General features: G+C 39.1%; 1 protein-coding gene across 4 annotated transcripts in view; it reads left to right on the top strand.

Moving 5' to 3' along the window:
* Nucleotides 1-17226, top strand: part of LOC126336524 (calpain-5-like) — a 276232-nt gene that overhangs the window by 161863 nt on the left and 97143 nt on the right. For all 4 annotated transcript variants that reach the window (XM_050000315.1, XM_050000317.1, XM_050000316.1 and 1 more), the window contains 2 exons: nt 11662-11783; nt 14230-14307. In XM_050000315.1, the coding sequence (XP_049856272.1) occupies nt 11662-11783; nt 14230-14307 (200 nt within the window). The remainder of the gene's footprint in view (nt 1-11661; nt 11784-14229; nt 14308-17226) is intronic.

Below are 17226 nucleotides of genomic sequence, written 5' to 3'. Positions count from 1 at the left end.
AAACAAAAATAATGAAGATTTATATATTTATTTATTACATTTTAGCCTATTGCTTGTAGTTTAAACACAGGCTGTATTCTTTCTTATTCAAATTGCTACTAACTACAGTCATTTTTCCTATACATCAGCAACTAATGATACAAATTGCTCTATTACAGCTAACACAGTACTGCTTCTGATCACCATCACTATGTGTGTTATTAGAGAAGACTACATTTGCTACCGTACTTGTATATGTACCACTACTAGGGCCCTATTGCTGTTTTTCTCATACCTTTCACTAGTATGCACTAACAAACTGAAACAGATTATAAACAATGATGACACTCATTTTTTGTTTGCCACATCCCGCAACATGCTCATTATTTCCTGTCTGAAGGCATTCTGTATCAGTTCCATGGGTGCTGCAGAGGGTGTTGTAATGGAATCTGTCTCTTCTGTGGCCTGCTGCCTCCCTGGATGCAGAGGACAACTCCCCGTTTCGGAGGGAGCAACATTGTTACTAGTGAGGGGTGCCACCACTTGTCAGTTCACATCACCATCGTGCTAGTTCCTTTGGTGATATAATACGGGTCTGCAGCTGTACCTCCACCCAAGTGTTGTTACGATTGCTATGTTTGAACTGTTGGCTGTCCATCTATGAAAGATGTAGACCTCAGCTGTCTTCAGTTCATTGCTTCTCAGTCTTCCTTCACAACCACCATAGTGCTGCACTTGGGGATTGATTGACAAGGTCACATGCTTCACTAGCCTTTCTTGAAACAGCCTTATTGATATTGTCCAGGATCTGCCAAGTTATCTCATAACACAGCTCCTCCCTGACATTGAGTCTTCAGTGGTAATTCAGTTGTCACTGATCGGTATCAACAACATTGATATACAGCAAATATCCCCAGATAGTATGTTGTAGCATGCCTCCTTCACCACAGGCACATTTGGAGATTTTTCTTTGCCCAATACGATGCTGCTATGTGGAATAAGGTACGTGACCCATAGAGTAATGTGTCGGACATCTTTAGGGATTCAGGTGCCTCATTCTCAGTCTCAGTTTTATGTTGGAAAAAAACCACAGATGTGTTTTGCTGTTTGGGCACCATCAAATCATTTATGCTGTAAGAGGAGGATCTGATTGATAATTTGCTGGTTGCTTATAATATTCATAATAAATTCTGCCCTTCATGACGTTCTTCTTTTATCTGCCAAGCTGCAATAACTTCTGAATGCTTCTAATTTCTCATCATTAGTAACAAATTCTCTGATATTGTAACTATTCATGCAGCTTTTCACAAACGCATCCAGAAAGTTCCTAATAGCTGCTAACCTGTTTCATGTCTCATATCTCTATTTTCTTTATTGTCAAACGCCTGAGAAGCAATAAAAGTCTCTTGTAACTCATGCAGAATCTCAAAATATATTGCACAGTTTTTATATTTGAGGCTAGTCAAATAAAGAATGCCTAATGCTGCATCAATTTCATCACAGTCTGTCAACTTGGCAGCCCTATCTCCAGAATAATTTTCTTCTTGCTTTTTTCTGTGAATGTATACATTTGTAAAATACACAATATGATATCAATACTGATGATCTTATGGAACAATTCAGTTTTCTCTATAATACCTCATTCTTCCATTTTACAGCCTGGGAAGTTGTTGACAGTATCTTTTGCTGGTACTTGTGATATCTTTGTATGCATGTCAGTTTTCATCCATTTTCGTTTTTTGTCCCTACCAATAACTGTATTATCTTCAGTATGAAAGGAAGATAATCTTTCGTCACATCCAATTTCAGAGTCACTATCTTGATAACACAGTAATATTGCTTCATCCTCTCCATCAGAAAACAAATCATCAGTACCTCTGCTGTCATTGTCTTCTGCCAGCACCTCTAAAAGGGTCCACTGTAATTACTCCTCTGTCAAGATTTTTTGACCCTACAATCAGAAATTAGCAGCTAATGAAGCATGATAATGGGCTTCTCTAAAATATACCACTTCTTAGCAAACTGCTTTATGTATACATACAGGAGATAACATAGTACTTACATGACCAGGTGTGTTGTGTATACAGTACACTGCTGCTCCAGTTCCAGGAATAAATTATCATTGCCCTTGACCTATTGATGCTGCCAGCATTCTTACATAACTAAATGTAAGCCAAACAATGACTAGAAAGGATCATCAGTCAGATGGCTATAAAGCTTGCCCTTTTTCCAGTGGAGGGCTATATATAAGTCTGGTGAATAAAACGTACCAGCATGTCTGCTCTGGGGTTAATACAATATAGGATTAAAAGTCAACTTCCTTCCCTGAACCTGCTGCAGACAGTGGCATAAATTGCATACAAAATGTATCAATGGCTTGACAGTATACCGACAGATTGATGGAGTTCATTTCATGATGCAATGACAGTTCAAAGGTAGAATACATGTCATGCCCAAAAATATTCGTGACTGTAGGATCTGCCCCAACCAAAAATGAAAATGTTCAAGACACATGGTTATAATGACTATCAATTATACATGGCTTAAAAGTGGCACCTCATAGTGGATATATCACACACACACACTAGTTTGTTTGCCATTCACTGAGTGAGGGAGCACCCACACTGAAGTATATAGACTGGTTAATCACTGAGACTGATGCATCAGTATCAAAACAAAATGTCAGTGGAATGTCTTGCACTTTTGCATGTAACAAAATTTTGCACGGTGCCAGCACTTGATCAGTACCTTAGATGATGTTAACTTGAATCAGTATGGGCAGTGCTGAGAGCCCTTCATGCTAAGGCATACTTCTGCAGTATGACCTCTAGGTGAACACTTATAACATTTGTTCTCATAATGTGGACATTCACATGTAGGATGCAAGGAAAAACAGTTTGGGCATCTTGGAGACAAAGTGTGTTGCCACAAACAACACCGGGCACTAATCCAGCTCTGCAGAGAATGAAGCCTTGTTTATCACTTTATAGTCTGTTACAGAAGCCCACTGCAGTATATCACTATAGCTAAGGCCCCCATGTGAAATGTCAAAGTCAACTGTGAAAGTTTGTTGTGCAGCTTGTGATATTTCAAAAGCATGCCCAATTTACAGCACTTCAGTCAGTGAGGGATCATAGTGTCTTAATGCTTGCATGTAGACATCTTTATCTGTTACTAAACAAATTTCTGGGCTGGGAACAGGGGTTGTGTAGGGATGGATGAGTACATTTTGCAAGAATACACCCAAATAAGCGTGAAAATTCGCAAAAAGATGAAATGGATGCAAAAATGAGAAACAAGACAAAATCTGGGGGAGTTGACGATAGCGATATCCCAAAACTCACTATAATTGGTGAGAAGGTACAAGGATTAATGTAAAGAATAACTAATATAGATGTATTTTACTATGGGTAGCAGGTCTGAGGGTTTATAAGTGTGGAGAGGGGGATGGTAGATGTGACTGGATGGTGAAATTAGTGGGTGCGAACTGGGATAGAATGGAGAAAGTGTGGGGGTTGGGGGAGGTGTTCATTAAATGAAATACAATATCATGTGACACTGGAAAGGTGCAGGAGTAAACTCGCAAAACTACAGGAAATGACGCAGGATGAGTGATCATTTTGAAAGAATAGGATTAATTATATTGGCGGGAGTAGCATAGGACATAAGATGCTGATCAACAATCAGCGTTGTCTCATAGTTGTCTGTTGTGTGTGGCCAAGACAGTTGATACAGTGTGACTCGTAAGTAGAGCATGCAGTGTGGTTTGTAAGGCAACAAGAAAAATACAGGAAAGAAGAGAAAGAGGACAGACTAGAGTATAGTGATGCAAAAGAAAATAGCGACAAAGGAGAACAGCACTGGGTTAGGATCGAAGAAAAGACATCGTGCAAAAATCAAACAATGGAAAACCCAGGATGGAATTTAACAATATTATGAAAAGGAAAGTTGCTACTCACCATATAGCGGAGATGCTGAGTCACAGATAGGCACAACAAAAAGACTTTCACAATTAAAGCTTTCAGCCAGTGGCCTTCATCAACAATAGACACAAATACACGCACGTGCGCCCACACACACACACACACACACACACACACACACACACACACACACACACACAATTGCAGTCTCAGGCAACTGAAACCACACTGTGAGCAGCAGCAGCACCAGTGCATAATTGGAGTGGCAACTGGGTGGGGGTGAGGAGGAGGCTGGGGTGGGGAGGGGCAGGGATAGTATGGGGGGGATGGTGAACAGTGAAGTGCTGCAGGTTAGGCGGTGGGCAGGGGAGAGGTGGGGAGTGGGGGGATGGGAGTAAGTAACGGAAAAGGAGAGAAATTAATTAATTAAAAGACTGGGTGTGGTGGTGGAATGATTACTGTTTATTACTGGAATGGTAGCAGGGAAAGGGCTGGAAGGTTGAGACCAGGAGGGTTACAGGAACGAAGGATGTATTGCAGGGAAAGTTCCCACCTGTGCAATTCAGAAAAGCTGGTGTTGATGGGAAGGTTTCATATGGTACAGGCTGTGAAGCAGTCATTCAAATGAAGGATATCACATTTGTCAGCATGTTTAGCAACATTTACAACATCATAACTGACACTGAACCCTGCCTTGAACAGTCTAGACCACGATCCCAACTTGATCCACCACCACTACCTCAAAATCATCCCTTACAACCCTTCCAAGAATTCCTCACAGCCAGCATTGCCTCATAACCCTTCCTCAGGTCCCTACAACATGACACTAACCTGTCCTCTGCAGAACTCCAGGCTTTATGTTCCCTAAAAGCTGATGACTCCATCATTATCCTCCCAACAGACAAAGGATCTACCATTGTAGTACTTGTCCAAAATGAGTATGTTAGTGAAGGTCTACCCTAGCTATTTGACACCTCTACATGCAGGGTCTGCCATCAAGATCGCATCCCTGTGATTCAAACTGACCTGCAGGCCCTCCTTAAAACCTCAGGCACCTCACAAGGACTAACCCCTCAATCCATAGAACTTCTCACCCCACCCAAACCACACACTCCTACCTCTTATCTTCTTCCTAAGATTCACAAACACAGTCATCATGGCCATCCTATAGTTGCTGGCTTCAAAGCACTCACCAAATGTATAGCTGCCTTAGTTGATCAACACCTGCAACCTATAGTACAAACACTCTTCTCCCACATGAAAGATACCAACTATTTCCTACATCATCTGAAATCCATGCCCTCCCACTCCCACCACACTCCTTGCTTGTCACCGTTTATGCCACCTCCCTCTATACCAACATCCCCCACGTAGATGGTCTGTCTGCTGTTGAACATTTCCTCAGTAAGTGCCCACCTGATTCCAAACCTATGATGTCCTTCCTACTCACCTTAATCAACCACATAATTACTAACAACTACTTCACCTTTGAGGGGCAGACATACATACAGGTCAGGAGTACATCCATGGAAACCAGGATGGCCACTTCCTGTGCCAACTTTTTCATGGGTCGCTTGTAAGGGGTTTTCCTGGGATCCATAAGTCTTCAGCTCCTGGTTTGCTTTAGATACTAGATACATTGATGACATATTTACCATACGGTCTCATGGTAATGCGGACCTGCTAAAATTCCTGGAATCTCTGAATACCTTCTCCCAATTAAATTTCAATTGGTCCTATTCTGGATCCCATGCCACTTTCCTTGGCGTTGATCTCGTCCTGACCAAAGGCCAGCTACACACTTCCATCCACATTAAAGCTACCAACAAACAACAGTACTTACACTTTCACAACTGCCATCCTTTACATGTCAGATGTTCCCTCCCATACAGCCTTGGCATCCAAGGCAAATGTATTTGTTAGTATGGAGCCTCTTTACAGCAATACACCATCATTCTCACTTCAGCCTTCAGTGCATGTAATTACCCCACCAGCCTAGTTAACAAGCAGATTTCCTGGGCCATCAAATCCAATCCTGGGACTTTCTGATCCATCCACAAAAAAAACATCGGACCACATAATTGGTGAGTTAGTATTTCCTGGTGTGAGATGTGTTAATGAGCTACTTCAACAGGGCCATGACATCCTAAAATCATGGCCTGAAATGAGATCCATTCTGTCTCAAATTTTTCCCACCATACCTAGAATAGCTTTCCGTCGATGTCCCAATCTCTGCAATATTCTTGTCAGATGCTCCTTCTGCACCCATCTCCCTACCCTATGGCTTCTACCTCTGTGATCATCCCCACTGCAAGACTTGCCCTATGCACCCTCCTACCACCACCTGCAATAGCCCTGTAACTGGCAAAACGCATACTATCAAAGGGAGAGCCACCTGTGAAACAACATGTCATATATCAGCTTTTATGTAAACACTGTTCAGCCTTCTACATCGGCATAACTACCACCAAATTATCAATTAAGATGAGTGGGCATAGGCAGAGGGTATATACTGGCAACAGGCAGAGGGTATATACTGGCAACTCGTAATATCCTGTAGCAGAGCATGCTCTACAACATGACATTTGTGACCTCGGTGCCTGTTTCACCACACGTGCCATCTGGATTCTCCCCCCAGGCACCAGTTTCGCAGAACTCCACAGGTGGGAACTAGCACTACAGCATGTCCTTGGTTCTCACCACCCACATGGCCTTAATTACATTAATTTCTTTGGTCTCAGCTTTTCTTCTCTGTAACTACTCTTTGCTTCACTCTGTTCTACATCTTTCATTCTTTCCCCTCTATTTTTCATTGCCCCCTCCAACCTCTGTTACATACAATGCACTTAGGTTCTCACTCTTATTAACTCATGCAGATGTTTTAGTAGTAATCTCTGTCTTACATGTTACCCTGTCTTCCACCTTTAAGCTCTCAGGTTTTTAAATCTTTTCCAATGCAGTCCCCAACAGTCAGTCTTTCCTTCTCATCCCATATAGTAAGTCTCCCCTGGGTCAATTTCCCAAAACCTACCCCTTTTCATAGATCTCTCCAGTCCTTTTCCTTCACCCTTCTTCCTTCCCCTTCAACCCTTCTGCCTGAAGAAGGCTCCGCTGGCTCCGAAATCTTGATGAGTAGATTTTTTATCAATCCAATTAAATAATTTTATCAATAATTGATTGTTTTTGTTTACACTATATGTCTTGGTATATAGTCACAGTTTTGTTCCTCCCATAACCTTTCACCCTTATACTATAAACCACTTGGTAGCAATGACATCCGCACAGGCCACGGTTATCAACATGACAGTTGTTTCCAGTACACGGAAAGCTGATGGAGTGCTTGTACCACTGTCCATTCTATGGCTGCTGCATGCTGATAGACTGCTTATGCAATTGAGAAAATTGTAAGTGTCATCTTGAACAGCCACCTCCTCATCATACCCATGTTTCCTTTGCATGTACTTTAGTCATCCTTTGTACTTTCAGATATATTTTACATTACTGCTCCTATATTTAACATGCATGTATGTTTTTATATATTATTAATTTACACCTCTTTTATGTTTGTAAGCTAACCATTGCACTATATATATATATATATATATATATATATATATATATATATATATATATATATATATATATATATATATATATACCTGTCCTTTTTTTTCCCCTAAGGGAAGTCTTTCCGCTCCCGGGATTGGAATGACTCCTTACCCTCTCCCTTAAAACCCACATCCTTTCATTTTTCCCTCTCCCTCCCTCTTTCCTGACGAAGCAACTGCCAGTTGCGAAAGCTCGTAATTCTGTGTGTGTGTTTTGTTCATGTGCCTGTCTGCCGGCGCTTTCCCGCTTGGTAAGTCTTGGAATCTTTGTTTATATATATATATATATATATATATATATATCAATGAATCTAATTTTTAACTATACTTTCTTATATTCTGATATGTGATTACTCTCATTAAATACAAGGACTGGCCAGAAGTAGCCAACCTAACATCTGCACAGTTATCCACACAGTATATTCTTGACTCCCAAAATCATCCTGGCCTCAACTTATAGTGACCTTCTGTCCCCACACCCACCACCCAAACATTTGCACCCCCTCTGTCAATCATCTCATCTCAACTCATGTACCCTCACCCTCATAGTGCACTGTTCTCTGCCAATGCACCCACAGATCTTTTCCCCTTCCTTGCTCCTCTTCTTTCTGCTCCCTTTTTATCCCTTCCCTCCCTCCCTCCCCACAGCTTCCCAGCACTGCACCATGTAGTCATGTCTGCCACATCTAGTCCGTGCTTGCTTTACCAAGCAGCACTGGTTCTTCTTCCCCTATTCGTACCTGGCTATCTCCCCCCTCTCCCACTACACTATGGGCTGTTGTTCCCATTCAACAAGTTGCAGTTTCAATCTGGCCTGAACAGCTAGAGGTAGAAGTTCTGTGTGTCTGAGACATGCTTGCTTGTGTGAGTGTGTGTTTTTCTTTTCTGATGAAGGTTTTGACAGAAAACTTAATGTCTTTTCGTTATGCCTGTCTGCAACTCAACATGTTTAGATTAGATTAGATTAGATTAATACTTGTTCCATAGATCATGAATACGACACTTCGTAATGATGTGGAACGTGTCAGGTTAATAAAAGATGTCTGTACAAGAAATTACATTACACAAAATATTGCATGACACTAATGATTAAGTTTTTAGTTTATATCTAAAAATTCAGCCAATGAGTAGAAGGAGTTGTCATCTAGAAATTCTTTTAATTTATTTTTAAATGTTAGTTGGCTATCTGTCAGGCTTTTGATGCTGTTTGGTAGGTGCCCAAAGACTTTTGTGGCAGCATAATTTACCCCTTTCTGTGCCAAAGTCAGATTTAACCCTGCATAGTGAAGATCATCCTTTCTCCTGGTGTTATAGGTATGCACACTGCTATTACTTTTGAATTGGGTTGGATTATTATCAACAAATTTCATAAGGGAATATATATACTGTGAGGTTACTGTGAGGATCCCTAGATCCTTAAATAGATGTCTGCAGGATGACCGTGGGTGGGCTCCAGCAATTATTCTGATTACACGTTTTTGTGCAATGAATACTTTTCTACTCAACGATGAATTACCCCAGAATATGATGCCATACGAAAGCAGTGAACGAAAGTAGGCATAGTAAGCTAATTTACTGAGATTCTTATCACCAAAATTTGCAATAACCCTAATAGCATACGTAGCTGAACTCAGACGTTTCAGCAGACCATCAATGTGTTGCTTCCAGTTTAACCTCTCATCAATGGACACACCTAAAAATTTTGAAAATTCTACCTTAGCTACAGACTTCTGTTCAAATTCTATATTTATTACTGGAGTTGTGCCATTTACTGTACGGAACTGTATATACTGTGTTTTATCAAAATTTAAAGAGTGTCCGTTTGCTGAGAACCACTTAATAATTTTGTGAAAAACATCATTTACAATGACATCACTTAGTTCTTGGTTTTTGGATGTTATTACTATACTTGTATCATCAGCAAAAAGAACTAACTTTGCATCTTCATCAATGTGGAATGGTAAGTCATTAATGTATATCAAGAACAGTAAAGGACCTAAGACTGAACCCTGTGGGACCCCGTGCTTGATAGCACCCCAGTTTGAGGAATCAGCTGTTGTTTTAACATTACACGAACCACTTATTTCAACTTTCTGCATTTTTCCAGTTACGTATGAATTAAACCATTTGTGCACTGCCCCACTCAAACCATAATGATTTAGCTTATCTAAAAGAATTCCATGATTTACACAATCAAAGGCCTTTGAGAGATCACAAAAAATACCAATGGGTGATGTCCGGTTATTCAAAGCATTTAATATTTGATCAGTGAAAGCATATATAGCATTTTCTGTTGAAAAGCCTTTCTGAAAACCAAACTGACATTTTGTTAGTACTTTATTTTTACAAATATGGGAGGCTACTCTTGAATACATTACTTTCTCAAAAATTTTTGATAGAGCTGTCAGAAGAGAGATTGGGCGGTAGTTGTTGACATCCGACGTATCCCCCTTTTTATGCAATGGTTTTACAATGGCATATTTCAGTCTATCAGGGAAAACACCCTGCTCCAAAGAGCTATTACATACGTGGCTAAGAATCCTACTTATCTGTTGGGAACAAGCTTTAAGTACTTTGCTGGAAATGCCATCAATTCCGTAAGAGCTTTTACTTTTCAGTGAGTTTATTATTTTACTGATTTAAGAGGGAGAGGTTGGTGGAATTACAGTTGTTTCAAACTGCGCAGGTGTGGCGTCTTCTATTAATAGCCTTGCCTCTTCTAGTGAAGATCTAGATCCTATTTTCTCCACAACATTTAAAAAATGATTATTCAAAATATTTTCAATTTCTGATTGTTTGTTAGTGCACTTGTCATTCAGTTTTATTGCACTAAAGTCTTCCTGTGCTCTTGGTTGCCCTGTTTCCCTTTCAATAATATTCCAAATTGCTTTAATTTTATTATCAGAGTTACTGATCTCAGACATGATACACATGCTTCTGGACTTTTTAATAACTTTTCTTAGTACCGCACAATAGTTTTTATAATATTGAACAATTTCAGGGTCAGTACTCCCTCTTGCTGTTAGATACAGTTCTCTTTTTCGGTTGCAAGATATTCTTATTCCTTTAGTTAGCCAAGGTTTTTTATATGTTTTCTTGGAATTATGTTTAACTATTTTCTTGGGAAAACAATTTTCAAATACCCTTAAAAATGTATTGTGAAATACATCTTTGTGTGAGTAGCAGTCTGTCCTTTCCATAACTGTTGATATTCCAACCTGGACTTTGGATTGTTTGGTTAAGCAGTGATTTTCATACATAATTTGAAAATTGAAATATGGTCATAAATATAGAAATAAGTGACAAATTGATGTTGTATTGATCCCTAGTAAAGAGATGTATAATTCAGAATATTTGTTCTGTTACATTGGTCATCTCATATATCAGAGTGAAAATGCTGAGTGCTTAAAATAAGGGAAAGACAACCAGTCAATTATAGCAGACTAATGTGTGAACTATAGACACATGTACCAGAAAACAGTATTCATACTAGCTATCAAGCTCTTGCTCTTTTTCTGTCAAAGTAACACAGATTCACATACACAACCACACAAACACCCAAGGGCACGCTCCCACAGTGAGACTGACAGAATGTTTCACAGAAAACCTATAAAACTAAAAAAACAAATAATTACCAAAGAGTTAAGTGGGCACCAGAAATCAAACATAGTTATAAATAGTGGTGTAACACAAACAATATTTCAGAGGTTGATTGGTGTCCATGCAGTATATATGTGTTAAACACATCACAGCACATGAAGGAAGTAACTGGAGCTTATTGAAATATTATACAGAATAATGAAATTAACGACTCGTATGAACACCCAACAGCATGTCACTAAGCACATATCATTAATCAGTTCAGTCACCAACCATGTGTCCTTTGCGTTGCTGTCTTGTAAGGTAATAAGCTTACTTTCTTTTGTTTATGTAGAATATGTTCATTTGATGCAAAAGCTGAAATACCTTTGTTATTTTTTCGTCTTATAGATCTGATGATGATTATGATGTCTGTAAAGCTGAAACTGCTTAACTACTCAAATATAATACAATGTGACCAAGACTGCAAATTCTGTAATTTATTTTTTTTAATTCAACTTAATGGAAGACAGTTTTGTTAAATGTCAGTTTATTTCTTCTGTCACATTTAGGTTCTGAATGAAGAAGAATTTGGTACCAGAACAGATATGGGTCTCTGCAGAGGAACTGCCTATGCTGTGACAGCTGTCAAAAAAGTTTATTTGGGAGAAACAAGCCTGAGGAATATTTTCAAGTAAGAGTTAAGTAAAATACTGTACTGATAAATCATGCTTTTGTATAAGCTAATAATGGTAGGAGCATGTTTAAGACCTGCTTTCAGTGGAACACAACTACAAGTAGCCCTTCCAAACAAAGCAATCTGTGGGTCAGCAACTTGTGATTATTTCTCTCTGTGTCTGTGAATTTGATACTCCATGTGCAGGCACGTTTAAATGATAATGTGCGCATACTGACATTGTTTTCTCTGTATATGTTTGGACACTAAATTATTGAGCTGACTTGTCATTTATTAATTTTTTTATAATGCTGTACACTTTCTCGTGTGTCTGATGTATCTTTGCTTGGTATACAGTTACATTTTTGATTACTCTTTCTTGTGAAGAAGCAAGTAGCAACTAAATAATTTTTATAAAATCAATGTAAAGAATGGTTTATATACAGTGTTAGCACTCAACCTGAGTATTCTGGATTTAGTTTCTTCTGTTGACCTTTTATGGATTGTTTGGAAACATTTAATTATCAAGATGCTCCTAAAATAAAGCTATAAACAGAAAGAGAACATTGTTGGCTGGAAACGTTTGTGGAAGCTAATATAGCAATCACTGGGGTATTTCTTGGTATGCTTACCACTTAAAAGAGACACATTTCATATCATGGGATCAACTTTTGCCTTCCTTGGCCATAAATGTCTGCCTAGGACTAAAACCAGTGCATGGCAGCTCTTTGCACATTTTCATCAATTGAAAATAGTAATGAGATAGTCATTTCTTCATATGTAAAAAAGGATGGAAATCACTAGGAACAAATTTTTCTATAGAACAAATGGTAAAACACCTAATGAGTTGTTCTTCATAATCCAGCCCAGTTCAAGAGTCATAGCAGTGTGCATAGCTATAACACCAGGAGAAAGGATGATCTTCACTATGCAGGGTTAAATCTGACTTTGGCACAGGAGGTGGTAAATTATGCTGCCACAAAAGTCTTTGGTCACCTACCAAACAGCATCAAAAGCCTGACAGATAGTCAACCAACATTTAAAAATAAATTAAAAGAATTTCTAGATGACAACTCCTCCTACTCATTGGCTGAATTTATAGAGGGAAAAAAAACTAACTTAACCATTAGTGTCATGCAATATTTTGTGTAATGTAATATCTTGTACAGACATCTTTCATTAACCTGACACGTTCCACATCATTATGAAGTGTCGTATTCATGATCTATGGAACAAGTATTAATCTAATCTAATCTAATCTCTAATCTATCTTCATACAGTGGTGATCAGGGAAAGCTTATCATTGTATGTGATTATCATATCCTCAGTCTCCCACATGAATAATGGGAAATCCGGGATGGAAAATGACTATATTATGAACTGGATAGATTCCTATTCACCACATAGTGGAGATGTTGAATCGCAGACAAAACACTGCTAAATAAGGAAGCTTTCAAATAAAAGGCCTTCTTCTGAAGTAGAGAACACAGTGTGTGTGTGTGTGTGTGTGTACTTCACAAGAAGGCCTTTTGACCTAAAGCTTACTTGTTTAGCGATTTTTTTTGTTGTACCTGTCTGGAGTTCAACATCTCCAATACATGGTGATTAACAATCTAATCATTTCATAATATTGTCATTAAACCCCTCAAACACATACACTAGCCTTCACAATTCATGGATTGCAATTTATGGATAACGTCTGTTATTTTATTCACTGATGGTGCCTCACAGGCTGTAAATATTTTTAAAAAGTCATTATCATCTAATACTATGAGCTGCTAATAAATGAACATGTTTTGCTACTATTTTCAATCTTTCTGGTAATAAGGGCACATAAAAAATGTTGTTGCAGGCTAAATAGCAGCATATTACTGCTTTGGTGTCAATAATAAAATTAAAATTAAAATAACACATTATGTAGCACTGTTGTCAAAAGGTTAAAATGCATTTACACATTTTAATAATGTTTCCCCACTTCCATACTCATTGACATTACATGGCATGCCCTCCACATACTGCATGTTACATTATGTTGATCATAAAGACTTAAATTGGTAGCAAATAAAGGTGTCTTTAATAGCAGCTAATGGTGTCACATAAAAATGCCTGAGTAATGATTCTTTAACGTGTCCTAAAGTATTTTTGACAGAAGAGTCTGATTTCCGTGCGTTTGATGATGGCGACAGAGTTGCTAGCCAAAATATTGTGCCCATTGGACACTGAGAACTGGCAGAACAATTGTAGACTCTTCTGTCAATGACTTTCTTCATTATATTATAGTAACTTTCTTATTGGTTGTCACGAACTTTGTCTTTGCCATTTCTTTAAAATTATAGTGACATCACTTTAAGTTATTCAACTGTTGGTTCTTGGTGATACATTATATATTGCAGTAACTAAATGAAACACATTTTTAGCCTTGTCTCAAAAACTTTATTGTTATAGTGATATGTTGTACTTGCAGAGGACGTGAGAAGCTCCGAATGGTTCGACTTCGAGATCTGCTTAATGATAAGATCAAGAGTGAGACAGAGTCCAAAGGGTTTGTAGAAGAGTTATTTCATTTGGAATTGTCCTTTATTTGTTAATAAACTATAAGAAAAATCAAACAATGGAAAATCCGGGCTGAAATAATGACAATATTACGAAAAGGACAGTTGCTACTCACTATATAGCAGGGATGCTGAGTCGCACATAGGCACATTGAAAAGAGTGTAAACAAAACTTTCGACCAACTGGGCCTTCACATCAGAAAAAACACACACACACACACACACACACACACACACACACACACACACACACACACACAAACATGCTCTGTGTGTGTGTGTGTGTGTGTGTGTGTGTGTGTGTGTGTGTGTGTGTGTGTGCTATCGCGCGCACATGCGTGCGTGTGTTCTGATGAAGACCTGTTTGGCCAAAAGCTTTGTTTGACAGTATTTTTGTTGTGCCTGTCTACAACTCAGCAACTCCATTGTATGGTGAATTGCAACTTTTCTTCTGATAATATTGTCATTAAGCTACAAGAAGAGTTATCAGTAGCTTAAATATGAGGGGGATTGGAAAGTAATGCAGAATAATTTTTCTCCCCTGGTATTGCAGCAGGAAGTTGAAATTTCATGATGATGTAGTTTGAAGTTTTCGCTGCAAAGGGTATTTTGTTTTCATGTCAAGCTCTAGCCAGAGAAGCCTGAACTATGAAACAAACATGGTGAGTATGTTACTGTCTCGAATGTGTGAAGATCAGCGAAGTGTAGTTAGATATATGGGCCAAAGGGCTGAAACTTAAGTGAAATTCACAGGGTCCAATTGTATCAACTGTAGAAATGTCTCCAGGTGGTGTGCATACTTCCAGGAGGGCTGTGTGAACCATAGATAAAGTGCTGCCAGTAACAGGTGCAACCCCACAGAATGTTGGAGCCACTGAGGTAGCAGTTTTGAATAACCAGCATATGCGACTGTGAACTTTATCACAGCAGTTCAGCATTTCCTGTGGTGCAGTGTATGATATTGTTGATGGCACGTAGAAATTTCGTGAAGTTAGTGCTCGCCTGGGTGCCTAAGAACCTGAGGGAAAACCAAAAGGGGCAGGGAATGATGACAAGCTTGGATCAGTTAACGTGTTATGCTGCAGAAGGACATGGCTTTCTGGAATCGTCACTGCTGATGAGTCATGAGCATACCACTACATGCCCAAAACCAAGCGTGGCTCAATGGAACGGAAACGTACTGGTTCCCCAGTATGAAAAAAAAATTCAAAGTGGGTCACTCTGCTAGAATAGTGCTTGTGACTGTGTTTTGGGATATGTGCGGTGTGGTATTGGTGGAATTTGTTGAACACAGCAGCACTGTGAATGCTGCAGCCCACATTAAAACTTTAGTTAAGCTGCATTGTGCCCTTCGTGACAAACGCAACAACATTGATGCAGATTGTGTCAAACTTCTTCGTGACAATCCTCACCCCCTTATGACAAAATTCCCAAAATTGAGTGGGAGGTGCTCCAGCATCCACCATACAGTCTGGACCTTGCACCACTGGACTTTCATCTGTTTGGTTCCATAAAGAAATTCCTGGCCAGCCAACACTTTGCGACAGATGTGGAAATGAAATCAGCAGACGGCAGATGGCTGTACTCCAATCAAACAGACTTCTGTGAACAGATCATATTGAAACTTGTTCCATGATGGGAGAAATGTGTTGAGAATATAGGTGGCCATGTGGAAAAGTGGGTAAAATATGTAAGTTCATTTGTGATTTTTTTGTTTTGTTTTGTTGTCTATTACACATTTTGGTAATAAAATTATTGTGAATTACCTTCTTATCTTCCTCATATAACTGGAAGTGCATGGCATGATTAGTCCCTTTCTGAAATTCTGATTCTTTTTTTTTTTAGAAATTATTGTCTTAGTTCTTTTGTCATCTAATGGGATTTCTGCTGTTTGTATTCTTTTCTGTTAGTTACTTTCTTCTCACTTATATTGCTGTTCTTTTTAATATTGCATCAGATATGAAATATTTGGTCAGTAGTTTTTATATGCACATACTACATGCTATTCAGTGAAGTCACTGAAATCACAGTACATTACAATTTCATAACTTAATTTTACTATAGAATGGTGAAATGAGAGAGTTTTTGGCAGAATTTGAGCATTAGGCTAAAATCAAATTTTGCAGGAAAGTTCTGAAAGAATTTGAATACTTTAGTTGTAAAGGAGACCATGCACCATTAAGCAGAAGCATTGTCAGTGGGCACACACACAAAAAAAGAAAATTTCCTAGCTTTTTTAGGCTAGAATCCAATACATACAGAACATCCAAACCACATCCTTTGTCAGGGGTATGATTATCTCTCACCATGCTCTGAAATGAATGGACATCCTACCCAAGATTCTTCCTGTCCTTCCTAAAATGGTGGTCCATCACCCACCCAACCTACACAACATCCTAACCCACCCATATGCCATCGCACTCCCAACCTCTTGCACTGTGGAAGACCAAGGTTCAAGATCTGCCGAATCCACCCATCCAGCACTTCCCACTTTTGTCCTGTCACAGGCTCATCCTTCCCCATCAATCGTCAGGCCATCTTTAAAAGCATCTATGTCATATACTAACTCAAATGCATCACTGCACATGTTTTTATGTTGGTATGATTAACAAGCAGGTGTCCAACAGGATGAATGCCCACCACCAAACCTTTTCCAATAACACAGATGCTCATGCAGTGGCACAACACAGCTAAACACAACTATGCTCAGTTTCAGTGGCTACCTCTCAGCCCAGGTCATCTGGATCCCTCCATCACCAGCTGCTTTGAACTATGCAGATGGGAGATACCCTTACAACACTCCTTCACCCCCATAATTGTTCTGGCCTCAATCTCCAGTAACCCACTGTCTCCACATCCTCCACCCAACAGTGTCCCCTTCCTCCATCCTGTGACCATCTCCCAATTCA

The sequence above is a fragment of the Schistocerca gregaria genome, chromosome 2 (assembly GCF_023897955.1).
Source record: "Schistocerca gregaria isolate iqSchGreg1 chromosome 2, iqSchGreg1.2, whole genome shotgun sequence".
Classification (NCBI taxonomy): Eukaryota; Metazoa; Arthropoda; class Insecta; order Orthoptera; family Acrididae; genus Schistocerca; species Schistocerca gregaria.
Note: the sequence above shows the minus strand (reverse complement) of the source record. Positions and strands in the feature narration are given on the sequence as shown.